Source organism: Hippocampus bargibanti, linkage group LG10, assembly GCF_051943395.1.
Source record: "Hippocampus bargibanti isolate YZ-2025 linkage group LG10, ASM5194339v1, whole genome shotgun sequence".
NCBI lineage: Eukaryota > Metazoa > Chordata > Actinopteri > Syngnathiformes > Syngnathidae > Hippocampus > Hippocampus bargibanti.
The window spans coordinates 20,428,524-20,444,112 of NC_142743.1; the positions used below are offsets into that span (position 1 = coordinate 20,428,524).

Here is a 15,589-nt window from a genome sequence, read left to right on the forward strand (position 1 = left end):
ATCCATAGGTTAGGCGAGGCTTTGCCCAGACACATTGTTCATCATCCCGGTCAAACAAAGCGGAAATAAACGTTTTTGCCCGTTTAAGAAGGTAAGACTACAAAATTGCTATGCTATTGAATTATGGTTACGTTTCATCTTGCTTTGCTTTGGAATGCTCGATAATTCAAGGCAGCAGGAATTGGATATTGGATATGCCTTTATTAGTCTCACAGTGGAGAAATGGCTGGGGTTCATTTGCGACAATGTGACGGGGCAACCTTTCCCATGATATTTCATGCAGGTTTTTACTCATGACACTGACAGGCATCTCTTCTGTGCTTGATTAAATGTTTATTCTTCCTGAAACCAACACGGCCACAATTGTCAAGGGCTTTGTTTTTTTTTGTTTTGGGTTTTTACCCCGTCACTCTCAACAACATTCTCAGTGAGCCACTTTGAATTCAAAGGTCCACCACACCATTTTAAAAGCGATCTCTAAGAGAGCAGAGAAAAGTTAGTCTTTGAATTACAAAGTCAAGGATGGTGGTGAGTAAAAACCTGAATGATCCCAACCTCTTATCTGTGTCAGTGGTGACGGTGACGGTTTCATTTGAGAGCCTTGATACAAAATCACAGCTGGTAAAGTGGGGTTGCTAATAGGAAACAGTCGAGAGGTGTTGAAAAAGGTGAAGATAAGATAAAGTACCAGAACCAATTGCATTACAATCGTCTGTTTACAGATCAAGCACCAGCTGGTTGCGTCCACTGGGGTGGATTTTCTTCAGGTTCGATAGCTCGTGTAATCCAAAGGAAAAGATAGGAGAATACAAAGAGATGTCAGGCCTAACCTCACGTGAACACAATTTATGGGTCAATAAACTTCAACAAACAAAGCGATTTTTGGCTTTCTCACAGGCTGAAACGTTCTGACTATTAGATTCAATACATCGCCATATTATCGCTGAATTTCCAATGAGTACGTCATTATATTAATGAGTAAAAAAAAGTTGAAAGAAAAAGATCACAAAAACAAGACGACAAAATGAATTCCCCCCCAGGGGCTCGCCATTAGAGATCGGGTGAGAAAGGTGTGAAATTAGAACCACTACTGCTTGGAATAAAGAGGAACCAGATGAAGTGGCTTGGGCACACAGTTATAATGGATGCTTCCCAGGTGAGATGTTGCAGGATCATTCCAGGACACCAAAGATAGATTCCAGCATGACTTGGGAACACCTCAGTATTACCATTGGAGAGGTGGACAAAGTGGCTCAGGAGTTTCCCCCCTGGAAAATTGTCACAACTATTCAGCCTGTGAGAAAGCCAATAATCTCTTTGTCGTTTGTTATCACTTTTGTCAAAGTGTGCGCCCATCCACAGTGGTGTTGTTATTTGTGTAATATCGGTAATGAATCCCAGAATGCTTCACTCCTGTGGCTCTTGTGAAATATATTTAGAGCATCTCCATTTAGATTCAAACCCCTCACACTCCAGTCAAGATCTTCAAGCAGCTCCTTCCGGGCTTTCCTTATTTTCTGGCAAGCTAGTCCACACGACTCCCAATTTCATTATTTCAATTAGACTGATTCCGATCTAAAATTGTGTGCCCCCACTCCATGATTGACAGCAATTGACCACTTAGAGAGGAGAGCAGCAAGCACGCAACGTCACTCAATGATTTATGCTGTGTTTGTTTACTCTTGAGTGTGTTGGTTTACTCTGATGGGATTTGTGCTCAGTGGAGATGAGAGCATTTCTTTTAGCAAACAACAAGATAATCACAAGAAACACTCCCAATATTTTGTCTTGCCTACATGTCATCCAAAAGCGTGTGTGCAAAAATGCAGCTGTGAGACACATTAACCTTGCGCAAAGAAGTTTACGCATCACTGAAGAAATGCATACAGTGACATTTCTCACCAGGAATGATTCTTCTAAGATATAGGTGTCAAATCCAAGGCCCAATTTCGGCCCACGGATTTCGTCAGCCATCATCTGCACTTCCTTGAAGGTGTCGGACATTTCGCTCCTCATCCAAAGAGCTTTGTCAGTGAACTAAAGTTGTGCTGGTAATTCTAGCCCTAAATATATCCCTAATGGACAGAGTTCTATGGTTGGGGTAGCAGTAGATTACTCAGAGAAGGAACCTATCAGAGCAGGGGTCTGGGACTGCCACCTGTGTCCATTAGGGATGTATATATAGCACCAGAGTTACCAACACAACTTTAGTTCGCTGACGAAGGTTTTCGGATGAAGACCGTCAGTCAAGTACAGATGACAGCTGAAGAAACCTTTTCATCGATGGACCAATCCTGTACGACTGAGACCACGCAGACGTATGTGTACCATTAATAACATGATATGATGATAAATCATTGACTTGAATTTATGTGATAACGGCCCCTACGAGGGATGTCGTCATTCCAAAGTGACCCGCGACCAATGAGTTTGACACACCTGCTAAAAAGATGCCTGTATGAGAAATTTCGCAGAGCTCTGACGTTTTCAGTGCAGAGAAACTGTAGAGTGTATTTTAAATAACTAAATAAATAATAAATAAACATCAAACCTGAGCTGTGTTTCCATATTGGATTTTCATATAATCTCCTCACATAAATAAATCGAAACGTTTACTTGGCACATGTGGTTGATGGAGCATGAAAAGGAAAAAATGTGGAGAAAAAAATGTGAAAGGCAAGCACATATGTCATGAAAACATTGTCAACCAAATATTCCGCTCTGTCGCTTATCATCTCACCGGATCGAGGAATAGAGTCTCACTGCTTCCGACATCACCCACTGCAAGGCATGTATCAAGTGTTGAATGTCTGAGGTCGAATAATTCACATAAAATCCAAAGTGTAAAATGCAAATGATCGCACTTTGACCGGGTCAGTGTCAGAGATGTCCGACAAAGACTCGAACCCAGAAAGATTGTCTTTTACTGCCGGCAGGAGACACATGCCATTCATGACAGACGTCTAAATTCTGCAGCACTCTGCCAAGCTATTTATTGAGAGTATATGCAAATTAAAGTGATACATTAGTAAAACATATTTTTCTTGATTAGAATACCACACCACTTGAGTTCTAAGCACGAACAGCTGTAAGCAATAAAACATTGTCTTTTCCATGAACTGATACATTTCTAACCTGGCTAATGAGTTCTTCCTGTGAAGGAGCTTCAAGTCCTAAATTACTACTGTGATAAGAAGTTTCCCAAATCCTAAATCCTGTCCAAGGCCAGATCTCCTAGATGAAGATGACAGTTTAACAAACTGTGTCTGTTGACCTCAGATTGACCCCCGGTTGTCTGTGCTTCAATTGGGTATTCCAGTCACACATGTTGACTAAGCATATAACAGCATGAAACTTTTAAATGTGATAACTTCTTATTCCCCATCAGTCAGTCCAACATATTCAGATTTTTTTAACCTAATGTTTTAGATTCAAATCTATATACCTGTTTGCAGTGTGCAAATTCACCGATTGTTGTGACCCATGAATGTGGAAGGTCATGGGTAACGGTGTGAGAATCTCTGGAGTTTAATCACGAGGACAGGAACGTCCCCCATCAGCCCCACTTACCGTTTAACATGCTTGCAGCGTGTTGCAATCAGCATGCACACTGATTGTATGGAAGCGTGACAGACAAGCAATCGCTACTCAGTCATGGCACGTTGTTAACCCAGTGGGAGTTGGCAATAGGGTCCATTTGGCGACGGCACATGAAGTGGTCGGGTGTAATTTGGAGGACTGGCTGATCTTCATGTCTCTTCCTATTAGCGTTCACGAATAGGTGGAGGGCCGAGTAGCGTCCGCTGGAGCGGATCATGGGTATCTGTCTTTGTGGCATGCATGCCGCTGGATTGGAAGGTTTGTGTTTATTGCAGATCAATGTGGTTCTTCATCATCATCAGGCCATGATGGTCAGAACGGCAGAGGTCCATGACAAAACATTAATCTGCCTCACTTACAGTCAACCATACGTCTCTGCTCTCTGCTTCGACACCCCCTCCCCCCGACCTCTGCCTTTCTTCAATCTTGCTCCCTCTCTCCCTACCCCGTCTATTAATTTGCATACCGTTTTTCTTCACAGCCCATCTGTAAGTCACATCCCAACTGTCTCTGATCTATTTTCACATCGCTTATGTGATTTTATTGCGCTGTTGATGATTGACACCGTTTCATCGAGGTGTTTGAATTTCATCTGTGTCTGACTCCTGCTTTCTTGACACTTATTATGAAGCAACTCAAGTTCTAACAAAAAAACAAAAAGGGTCACTTGTGTCACGGTTTGCAAGGTGGTGATGGCGGGTGCGGATCTCAAAAAGCAGGCAGGAGTGAGTAGGAGGTTGTTTGACAAATTGTATTAAATTAAAGTCAGCAGGAACAAAATGTAAAACATCAAAATCATCTGAATGGAAAAAATACAAAGTAGCAAAAGAAGACCAAAAGTAAAAGTCTGCCAAGGTTAAACAAACACGTACACGATGCATGCTGCAACCAAGCAGCAAACAAACAATGAACCGGCACCGGATGGTCGTGCCGGGTGTTCTTTTAAATGTCAATGATTAAACGACCAACACCTGCGAGGCTGCAGGCAGGGCTGACGTCGCTACCCGCTGGTCGCCAATCTGATCGGGACGACCAGCACCTGTGAGGTATAGGCGGGGGCGACAGCGCCCCCCGTTGGTCGCCAACCAGATCATGACAACTTGAAGGAGACAAATAAAATTGCTGCAGTTCTACTTTATTTTCTCGATAATTTTAGATTCCATTCAATGTTGCCTCCAAAAAAAATGATGCAACGTTCTCATGCAGCTTTAGCTCTCTAAGGACCAATCCACAGGACAATGAGTCAACTTAGGAGCCGGTACATGAAAATAAGAAAGCTGGGACTGGTTGATGGTGAGATGCCAGTTAAATCTCGAGCTCTACCGATATCTACTTGAACACAGCATCATATTTGTGCCACACATTTTGAGAAGTCTGCATGCATTCATGCAGATCAAGTGTTTATACTTGATCTGCATGAGAATAACGTTTAAATTTCCCTTGTGGGACAATTTCTTGTTTTAGTGCAAGGACTCCCTTAGTCGTGCTGCTATCATAAATCAACATTCACCCCTCACTCCATTTTCCGAACAGCTTAATCCTCGTGAGGGTCATTTCTGAGTAAAAAAAAAAAAAAAAGTTTGAAGGCATAAAGAAATGTAAAATAATGTCTTGAGTACCTACTATACATACAAATGATAAAGAAGAGTTCCATTACACAGGTGACTTTTTTCTTGTCATATCAAAGAACAAAACTATACGAGACTTGAAAGTCTGTAAAAGTCTCCTTTGTAAGAGTCGTCACACTGGACAAAAGCATGATGACACGGCCACAGCCGTGTCACCATACATGAGAGTCTGCTGACTTCAAGTAATCCCACTTTTCATTTTATCTTTCCCACCTTTTCCCCAAAGTCAGCCAAGATGAGCTCCAGCTGACACATGGCAAAGCAAAAGAACACAGCAATGATCAATAGGGTACATTGAATTTCTCTTTTAAAATGTATCATTGCATTCCAACAGGATGTCTTCAAAATGTATCAAGGGAGGACCAGAAAATCGATCATCTTCTGCAGCCAGGTGAGTAAATTTTAACAAGATGGGTCACAAGTAAGGATTTGATTTACAATATTACCAAACTGGTACATTTCCCAAAAGGCAGACGTCAAGTTATTTTGATTTGTGAATATCAATAATCATCTTATTCAATGTTCATTTTTAAAGGTTGAACCATCACTTTTTTCCTCCTCTCCTTCACAGCATTTCTCTTCGAGGGCCAAGGAGTCCAGTAGCCGGCAAATCCCCGACCAGTGGACGATTTAAAAATAAGGCTCTTCAGCTCAGCCTCTCCAAGAAATTCTGGTTATTATCAATCTCTCTTTCTCATCAACTCTGATTAAGAGAAGGAGAGAATTGGAGTCACTGATTGGTGCATGGGCTGAAAAACAGGCACTCAGAGGTCTACATTAAAGGACACTTGACCTGTTTCTCCAGTGACTGATGTAATGAGCTATGTCAGCTGATTGAATAGCTTATGTTTTTCTATTCTTCGCTAAGCAGTAATGTCAAAGCAGCTGTTTGTTGATGAGATTTTTTTGGTGTGTGTGTGTGTGTGTGTGTGTGTGTGTGTGTGTGTGCGCCCGCGCGCATTTGTGTGTGTGTTTTTGTATGACGAGTCTTGTGAGGACCACTAACATTTTGTACCGTACGTAGTGAGGACATTTTTGGCAAGTGAGGACCTTTTGGCCGGTCCTCACAAGTTTTTCCATTCTAAAGACTTCTAACGGATCTATATATATCTATATATCTGTTAAAGTTTCAGAGAGGTCCTCACAAATTCACCCTAAATGATTTTTTGGTGTGTATTTTCATTTCACTTGGATACACACTTTTTACTCACTGTGTGTGTTTATATGTGTGTGTGTGTGTGTGTGTGTGTGTGTGTGTGTGTGTGTGTGTGTGTGTGTGTGTGTGTGTGTGTGTGTGTGTGTGTGTGTGTGTGTGTGTGTGTGTGTGTTTAATGAGAGGAAAAAGTTAGCACAAGATACCACAAAAAGTAAAACAATATTTTAACCAAATTCACTACAGGGGTGAGGACTTTGAATGTACCCATTCAGAAACCTCACTCCTGCTGTTATTTCAGTTTCAAGTCCTCTTTTTCTTTCTTTGCTTTTAAAGAAGTTGAGGTGAGAAATGGGGTGAAATTTAGTGTTCAAATGGAAGACTAGTTATTCTCTAAACGTATCAGCAACGGTGGTCCGCACTCCTTTATCTGGAGTTATCCGGACCTCACAAAAACATTGAAACAGGAATGTGTGTGTGTGTGCGTGCGTGTGTGTGGAAGTAAGTCGCAATCAGGAGTTAAAAGCCTGTGATTGATGCTGATAGTTGGCTCCAAAATGCAATTTTTACAGCTCAAAGTCTCCCACGACTCAGAAAAAGGGCAACGGTGGTGGTGAGGAGGAGCGGCATCGCCGTGGTAAACGGAGCCTCAGCAACAGCTCAGCAGTGGCTGCCGCCTACATCGCATATCTCAATAAACTCTTTGGACAGGTCAGTTCAACAACACGGTGACCTTTTTCAGAATGAGTGTGCTTTTTTTTCTTTTTACTTTCTCAATGGTTTTGCTGGAACTACTGTACATTGGAATATCAGTCTGAAAAAAAATAGTCCATCCTTTGCAAACAATCAAAACAGGAAAACTAAACAAATGCTCAAAAAAGAAACTTTATTAACATCGCAGGGACAATGCTAGTGGGCCTATATCTGCAGTACATCTGCACCTAAAGGCTTGCAACCACTTATTTGACGACAGTGAGGTTAAAATCGTAGCTAAAGCAAATAGAGGGTTTGAAAGGGGAGTAAAATAAGCATTTTTTGTCAAACAGCAAAACCCTTCACTCAATCGCCACGGTGGTTTAAGATTTAATTTAGACCGTGCTTACAACAGACTTCTTAGTACGTTACCACATAGGCTTACTTATGCTAATGAGGTGATATCAGTGCTAATGGGGGCAATCAGAGCCAAGCATTAGAGGTAATCAGCCAGACCAAAAGAAGCAATCAGATTAGCTTCAGGGAATAGTCTACTGCTACCCCATCCTTAGAGCAGGGACCTATCAGAGCAGAGGCACTGCCACCTCTGTCCATTAGGAATATATATAGGGCCAAAGTTACCAGCACAACTTTAATTTGCTGACAAAGTTCTTCAGATGAAGAGCGAAACATGCGACACCGTCAAAGAAGTACAGATTACGGCTGAAGAAACCTTTTCATCAATCGACACAGATCAATAGATTTTTAAAATTGCTTTATTGAAAAGTATTCAAATCAGTCCTTTTAGACCCACCCGCTGAGCTGAAGCCTCCAAAAAAATGCAAGCGCTTGTGAATCTGCTCATATCTTGTCTGAAAAAAGATCTGGGGGTTTTTCTCAGAAAAATGTGTGTTGATAAGGGCTTTCAAATTTTGCGGTTACGTCACATTTTTCTGGCTGAATGGAGTATCATGACCTATTGGGATCATTTAGTCAGACAAACAGAGTTTTGTTGAATACTATTATGTATTTGATTCAGCCTTGCGGTCTTTCCTGTTAATACATGGCGAGATCACTTCCATCCAGGAACACTGTGAGCCCCCGAATGAGACCTCATTACAAAACAAAAATAATAATTCATGCTTTGTCATTACGGGGAAGGGATTTATTCGGATCAAATAAAGAGAACCGTCTTCACCAAAGGGAGTCATCTGCCTGAACGTTATAATAATGTTTTGCGCTTGGCTTCTCAATAACTAACAGGGCCGTTTTGCTGCTTTAAAGCCCATTTACGGGAGGTGAAAACAGCTCCAGGATGACCTTCAACTTATTTGTTTCCTACGCTGTCACCACTCTGAAGGTAGAAGGTTTTTTTTTGGAGCCCCCCTCACCCTACCCATACACAAGGTACTTGTGGCAGAGGCTGAAGCAAGCAGACCATTCATACTGCAGTGATCCTAATCCCCACCTCAGTATTAATTAGCCCCTTGGGCAAGTTTACTGTCAGTCCTCATTAGAGGAGGCCGGACAAGACAAATAGATAATGGAAGAGAGTTGATGCATTGCGTGGCTGACACTGCTACAAGAGAAGAAAGATCCAAAGGACAGATACTCCATCGGGGTTTCGGAACACGTAGCACTGATGTCGTCGTTTGAACATCCCATTTCACCGTGTGCGTGAACATCAATATAGCTCTCATATACGTATTTGGTGTTTGAGAAACAATGGGCTGCTCAGTGGAACGAAAGAAGGCACACAGGATGAAATTAACCGTTAATGGGCTCAATGCGATGGATGCGTTCAAAGCCGCGTGGCCATCATATCCTTTCGGGATGATAGAAAAATCCAATTAACGTGTTGACCTTGCCATCTAAATATACCCTTGTGGACTGGAGGATCTTTGATCAGATAACCAATGCACCAAAGGTAACTCCAGCTCTTTTGCGTTACAGCGTTGAAAGCAACAAAAAAATTTAAAGGACAACCGATGGCTCCGGACAAGTTGTGTCCATAATTTGTAAAATGGCTTCAAATGACTTCTACTGAGCGTATTTTACAAATATTCCACCTCATATAGCTACATTTTACGTTTTAAGACTCGCGCTGAATATTCCAGAAGTCTTGTTTTTGAGTTGGTGACGAGTCCGTACGTGACGTCACTGAAGGAACGCCCCTGACCGAAAAAAAAGGACACATTGTAGCAGTCCTTCCATCACGTCAATGCTTGTTTGGTCTGAAATCCTCATGTTGCACCCAAAAGAGCCAGAAGAGGGAGTCCAAGCTCCATGAAAGGAATTTATCAGCCTGTGGAAACGGGCTGATTAATTACTCACAGGAGCTGGTCGCCATTTTAAGCCTCCCTTTTGGGTGATACAATTCCCTCCAATGTTGCCTCAAAATGGCACGGAATAAATTCTTTAATTTTGATTTGGAAGTTGGGATAATTTCGATTGCAAACATGTATGCTTTCCTCTTCAGAACTATTTGAATCATATTCATAACTGGATGTGTAACAAGAAAGCATATTCTCTGCATCTGAAGCCATTGTTTTGATTCTCCAGGAATGCAAGACATCTTGGCGTGACGTCACGAACTGGGGGCGGGACTTTTTGAAAATGCCCAATTCGCAGCTCAATTTTTTGCAGATTTTGGAGACTAAGTCATTTTTATTGGTGTTTCGCATTTGAATAAAAATATCCTACTGCGTGTTTTGGGCATTTTAGATGCTATAAAACGTTTTTCTGGTGTCAGGAAACAAAAAAGTGATGTCGGTTGTCCTTTAAATTACGTAATTTGAATGAATCATGAGATGGTTTTAGTGTTTTAGGCAGATACATACAACATATAGCGGAATCACTGCTGGCACAAGTATGCGTTGGCATTCAAGTTGCATTTTAACTCAGCTGCCAAATGTTACGCAGAGAACAATCGTTTGCCTGGCTGCCATGTGAGCCAGCTTGCCAACACCATAAGGGCTGCTAATTTTCATAAGGCCATGGAGGAATATAAACCAAATGACCTTCTTTGATGAATGTATCAAGTATGTCTTGAGCAAAGGACATTTCAATGTCTGTTCCATTTTTTCCACAACAGATTCTTTTCTTACAGTGTTTTTTTGAGGTGTTCAATTACCTGACATGTTTCGGCGTATATGTCCGCCTTCGTCAGAGTGTTAAAAAAATAAGATTCAGCATAATTCAAAGTTTTCCACTTTTTCAATAAATCCTTTTGGAGAAAAATCATCTGACACTCTGACAAAGGCGGAAGTATACGCCGAAACATGTCAGGTAATTGAACACCTCAAAAAGACTGTCTGTAGGAAAATAATCTGTTGTAAATTAGATATCAAGTAGACAGGATGAACTTAATACAACTTATCCAAAAAACTGTTGCCACAAAGTTACCACAAAACTGTATGGAGGGATGGTACATACTGATAGCTACATACATAGATATCTAGCTAGGTGTCTGGCTATATATTAGCTACCTAGATAGCTAGCTATCAATTAGCTATCTAATAGCTAGCTTTCTATATATTTGAGTTACTTCCGGGTTGAGTGAATGCTGGCGTGTGTGGCTGCCGCTGCTCACTCACAGAAAAACTTATCCTGTGACTGTAAAGTGACCTTGAAAGTTTTGAAAGGCGCTTATAAATTATTTTTTTTTTAATTATTATGACTGTATAGAAATGACAATTGAATAGAAAATTACAATTTGTTGCAGATCCAGGTAAAGATGTGTATTCAGGATTTGCTTTCTCAATATTTGCTTCCCCGCTGAGTGCTATACTTGTTGATTCCAAAGTGGGATTATTAAATACAATGATGAAGCATTCATTTCCTGACGTGACAAATGGTCACTGTAAGAACCTTCAAATGACCAAGAAGGGATTGTAAGATTGCAAGTGGCAGGAGAAAAGGATTGGCAGTAATGGTTAAATAATGCTTGGGTCATATTTGTTACTTCTGACTTGATTATACGGCCTTCAGTTTCATGTTGTTTCAAAACGTACAGCTGCACGAAAGGACAAAAAAGCTTTTATGTGTCAGTCAAGTTTCTTCTAAGTTTATACAAATGTCCCGGGGCTTTGTAGCAAGCAGAATCGCTATACGTCTAATACAAAGATGAGCGAGCTTTCATGTTTCTTCCTTCCCGATGTGGATATGATGCTAAAGGGGGTAAATTGTGCATCGGGTAAGCCTGTGCGATTCCCAAAAAAACGTTTTGGTCTTGTTTTACTTCAGGCATACTCATTTTAATAAGATGGTTCCTTTAATTTTGGTTCATCTTTCAAATAATCTTAATTAACATTTGCAAATTACACCCAGAACGTGTTTACACATATGCAAATGAGGCAATTGTTTTGTGGACTGAGGCAAATCATTTGCAAATGCTCTTGTGGGCAACAAACAAGGCACTTGTCACTCTTTGAAAACAAGTCTATTTGTTTTTGGGAAAGTTACTGGGATGCCTCAGGATGCCTTCCTCCCCTGAATTAACGCTTTATTCACTCAAACTCAAGTTTTGCTCCACCTGAATTGTGCCATTTTTATGTTTTTGCATGAAAAGTGTGGTGGTGGGTGGCTCGGGTGAAACAGAAGGGCAAAGAGAGGGAGCGTCAGCCTGAGCAAATGTCAAAAGAAAACAGCAGAGAATATAGAACGGTTCACACAAAAGACCGTATGCAAATGCTGTGTTTTGTGTTCCTGCGCTGGCAAGCACATGCAGCGATCTTTCTGTTTCTGTGTGTCATTGCGACAGAGAAAAGTCAGTACGACTCACCATTGCATTTGTTTACGTGTAGGTGTGCGTGTGTGTGTGTGTGTGTGTGTGTGTGTGTGTGTGTGTGTGTGTGTGTGTGTGTGTGTGTGTGTGTGTGTGTGTGTGTGTGTGTGTGTGTGTGTGTGTGTGTGTGTGTGTGTGTGTGTGTGTGTGCGTGTGTGCATTCTGTAGGACTGTAAGATCTTGCGTCATTTTGCAAATGAGAAACGTTGCAGGGTGAAATCCCATTAGTGCTTGTTGTCATCGCGCTGCTGTGCTGACATGATATGCATGTTATTCTAATTTGGTCGGCACAAACTGATTATCACCGGGGAGTTTCTCAAGAGAATTTGACCACTTGAAGTCAACTTGATTTTTATATTTTGTCACCCACTTGTTTCTTACAACTAAATGCAACGTCTTTTTCACCCCTTTTGTGCTGCGTAGGAACGAGAGCTGATGCCCCTGGAGTTGGATGGTAAGATGGCAATCGGGTGACGGGGGTAGTCACGTGACAACTGCGTCACTCCATCTTTGACAGCCATTTACTTTAGTAAGGCTATATGATATAATAATAATAATAATAATAATAATAATAATAATAATAATAAATGTCATTTCTAAGTGCCTTTCAAAACTCTCAAGGTCACTCTACAGTCACAGGATCAGTTTTTCTGTGGGTGAGCAGTGGCAGCCATACACGCCAGCGTTCACTCAAACCGGAAGTAGCTCAAATAGATAGAAAGCTAGCTAGCTAATAGATAGCTAATACATATATAGCGAGATAGATAGCTAGATAGACAGCTTGATAGATAGATAGCCAGCTCGTCAATAGATAGCTAATAAATAGCTAGATAGCTAAATAAATAGCTAGCTAGGCAGCTAGGTAGCTTGCTAGGCAGCTAGATAGCTCGCTAGCCAGCTAGATATGGCTAATAGATAGCTAATAGATCAGGGTTGACTTGGATTCCTCTCATTTGTTGGTGTACACGTGTCAGAAAAGTATTGTGAATCACGCTCCTTTTATTGGGTTTAAAAGGCACAGGCTGATCTCAATCTTATTTCAATATTCTGCCCTCAAGCTCCGAGCCAAGTGCAAAAAGATTTCCAACTTTTATCATTAGAGATAAGATTTTTTTCCCCGGGGGGGGTGGTAGGGGATTGCCAAGAAATGTGGTCTGAACGGCTTATGTCTTGAATGTCTTAACGCAGCACAGCGTCTTTGTTTTAATGACCTTTTTTCACAGCAGTCGTTTATCTAAAGCAAAATAGGAGGACAGATAGAAGCACACCCCTTTAATTTACATTGAGTGCATTTTTGTTGGCCCGTTATGATGACACCGTTTTTTAAGACTCTGATGTGTGTGTGTGTGTGTGCGCGTGCGTGCGTGCGTGCGTGCGTGCGTGCGTGTGTGTGTGTGTGTGTGTGTGTGTGTGTGTGTGTGTGTGTGTGTGTGTGTGTGTGTGTGTGTGTGTGTGTGTGTGTGTGTGTGTGTGTGTGTGTGTGTGTGGTTAGAGTTACAAGAGGCCTTTAAGGAGTTCGACTATGATGCAGATGGCTTCATACATTACAAAGACATTGCTGACTGCATGAGGACCATGGGCTACATGCCTACAGAGATGGAACTGATCGAGATCATCCAGCAGATCAAGATGAGATGTGTGTATTCATTTGTTTGGCTTTGTGTGTGTGTGTGTGTGTGTGTGTGTGTGTGTGTGTGTGTGTGTGTGTGTGTGTGTGTGTGTGTGTGTGTGAGCGCATATGTGCATGCATGCATGGCTTTCATTTGTCCCTCAAATGACATGTCATGCAATGACTGATGGGCCCATCTCAGGTGAGCAATTGTGCACAACGTGTAATGTGTCGACGTGCGATGCACTTTTTTTTTTTTATCGCTGTGCGGAATTGATGTTTGTCTTTGAAATCGGGGACATTGGAGGCATTTTGGCAGACTGATTAATGGCCCACATCATGTATGTGTGCTGTTATATGGTTGTGACTCTGCATGTTCAAGTGCGGGTAGAGATATTCCTTCTCAGAAGCCGCAATTGGGGCTGCCTTTGCTTCTCTTTCCTCAAACAAACAAACAAAAAAGGGCCTCACACTCGATCGTTAAGCTTCTACATTCTAAATTCTGAGGAAATGTGACCAATCAGAGAGACACAGCCAAATCTGCCCTGTGTGCCCTTTCTATTCCAGTAGACATTCAAGAGATCGTCTAGGGAGTTAGTTTCTTAATACTTTCACTGCCATCCCCGAACTTAAAATATGGCATGGAGCGCCATTCCCGAATTTGTTTTTTCTTGCAGTGGGGGTGCCGATAAAGCGCTGGTCAGACCTCTGACAATGTTTTTTTTTTCTCCTTTCAATGAGTATAGCCGCCCTCCCCCACTTACACCCCATGTTACGTAATCCAGACCCATATGTATAACATAGAAATTAACTCTTCTTTTCTGATGAAAGAAAAGAGTATCAGGTTTCTAACGCTGTATTGAATGTTTATGTAATCTGAAAACTCAATATTCTGTGGATCCTGGAATTTGGTTGAAAATGACTAAAACCCTGGCGCTGGATTGGACACATTTTTGCGCATGTCTGACAATGAATGAGTTAATGTAAGATTAATGTGTTTGGCGATAGATTCAAAATTAGGTCCACCTCTATTATCCTGCAGGATTTTGTACAATATTGATAAAATAAATGCCTAATGTATCACATTGGACATCCCCCAATTGTTTAAGGTAGCCTACTGTGTATGTACCTTCAAAGATGTTCAACAAAAGTACCAGCTCCCACTAAGCCTTTCAGGAACAGCAGTTACTACAGTGGGAACCTTATCAGGTTAGAGTACAGGTGTTGCTGTCAAAGTCAAGGCCCGGGGGCCAAATCTGGCCCACCACATCATTTTATTCGGCCCGCGAAAGCAAATCCAGCATGTCACGTGCCATGATGCTTGCTCAAGTCCGAACCTAAATTTCAAATGCTCATATGTAAACCAGAATAACAGTAATTGTACTTGACTTTAGATTTGAAAAGGATTTATTTATTAATTTGTCGTGCGTTCTGTATGTAACATGGAGAGGAGATGAAAAATGCGAATGGTTTCCCCAAATTCATAACGGCCCTCGAGAGGAAACCGTATCTACAACGTGTCCCATGGCAAAAAAATGAGTTTGACACCCCTGGACTAAAGTGTGTATGATGGAGTAAAAAAGGTCATCTCCTTCAGAGTCTGAAATCTAAAATCGATCAGGAAAAAATAAGTCATAACTTCAACAGAAGTGAATAAAGGGATGCCGTTCTTCGTCCATGTTAAAAACACGAGTATTGTTACACACATAGAAAAAAATGATCATGATCAGAATCAAACTGTGATCTGCATACTGCACACACAAAATATTTGTGATAACAATATAATAGCAATGTATCGCACGGTATCTCTGCATGGGCTAAAAAGAATGACAAACATAAGTAAATAATCTGTAGGTGTGAATTAAAAGTATTTTGCTGATGGCTACTTTTCTGAGCTATTGCATTGGACCTCATTAAACCATACAGGTGTGCTTAATGATGTCTCAATAGCGAACAAGAAAAACAAAAAGCCCAGATGTGCCCCGGCGAGGAAGAGCTTGATTTGCGACTTCATTATGTTTAGTTAGCGTAACTGGGTGATGTTATCCTTTAAAGCTGATTGGAACGACTTGTCATTTCAGTTTATTTGTAATGAAAAGCCACAAATAGCATGCATCGAA

At 41.3% G+C, this 15,589-nt stretch overlaps 2 protein-coding genes across 3 annotated transcripts in view; one reads left to right on the forward strand and one right to left on the reverse strand.

Moving 5' to 3' along the window:
• Positions 1-15,589, reverse strand: part of doc2g (double C2-like domains, gamma) — a 56,991-nt gene that overhangs the window by 39,404 nt on the left and 1,998 nt on the right. The gene's annotated exons all lie outside the window — the stretch shown is intronic.
• LOC148892851 (calcium-binding protein 2-like) overlaps positions 1-15,589 on the forward strand; it is a 27,610-nt gene continuing 12,021 nt past the window's right edge. The window contains exons 1-6 of the mRNA XM_089005512.1: positions 1-91; positions 5,563-5,619; positions 5,800-5,901; positions 6,954-7,092; positions 12,284-12,314; positions 13,353-13,496. Coding sequence (XP_088861638.1) covers positions 5,564-5,619; positions 5,800-5,901; positions 6,954-7,092; positions 12,284-12,314; positions 13,353-13,496 — 472 coding nt within the window. The 5' untranslated portion in view covers positions 1-91; position 5,563. The remainder of the gene's footprint in view (positions 92-5,562; positions 5,620-5,799; positions 5,902-6,953; positions 7,093-12,283; positions 12,315-13,352; positions 13,497-15,589) is intronic.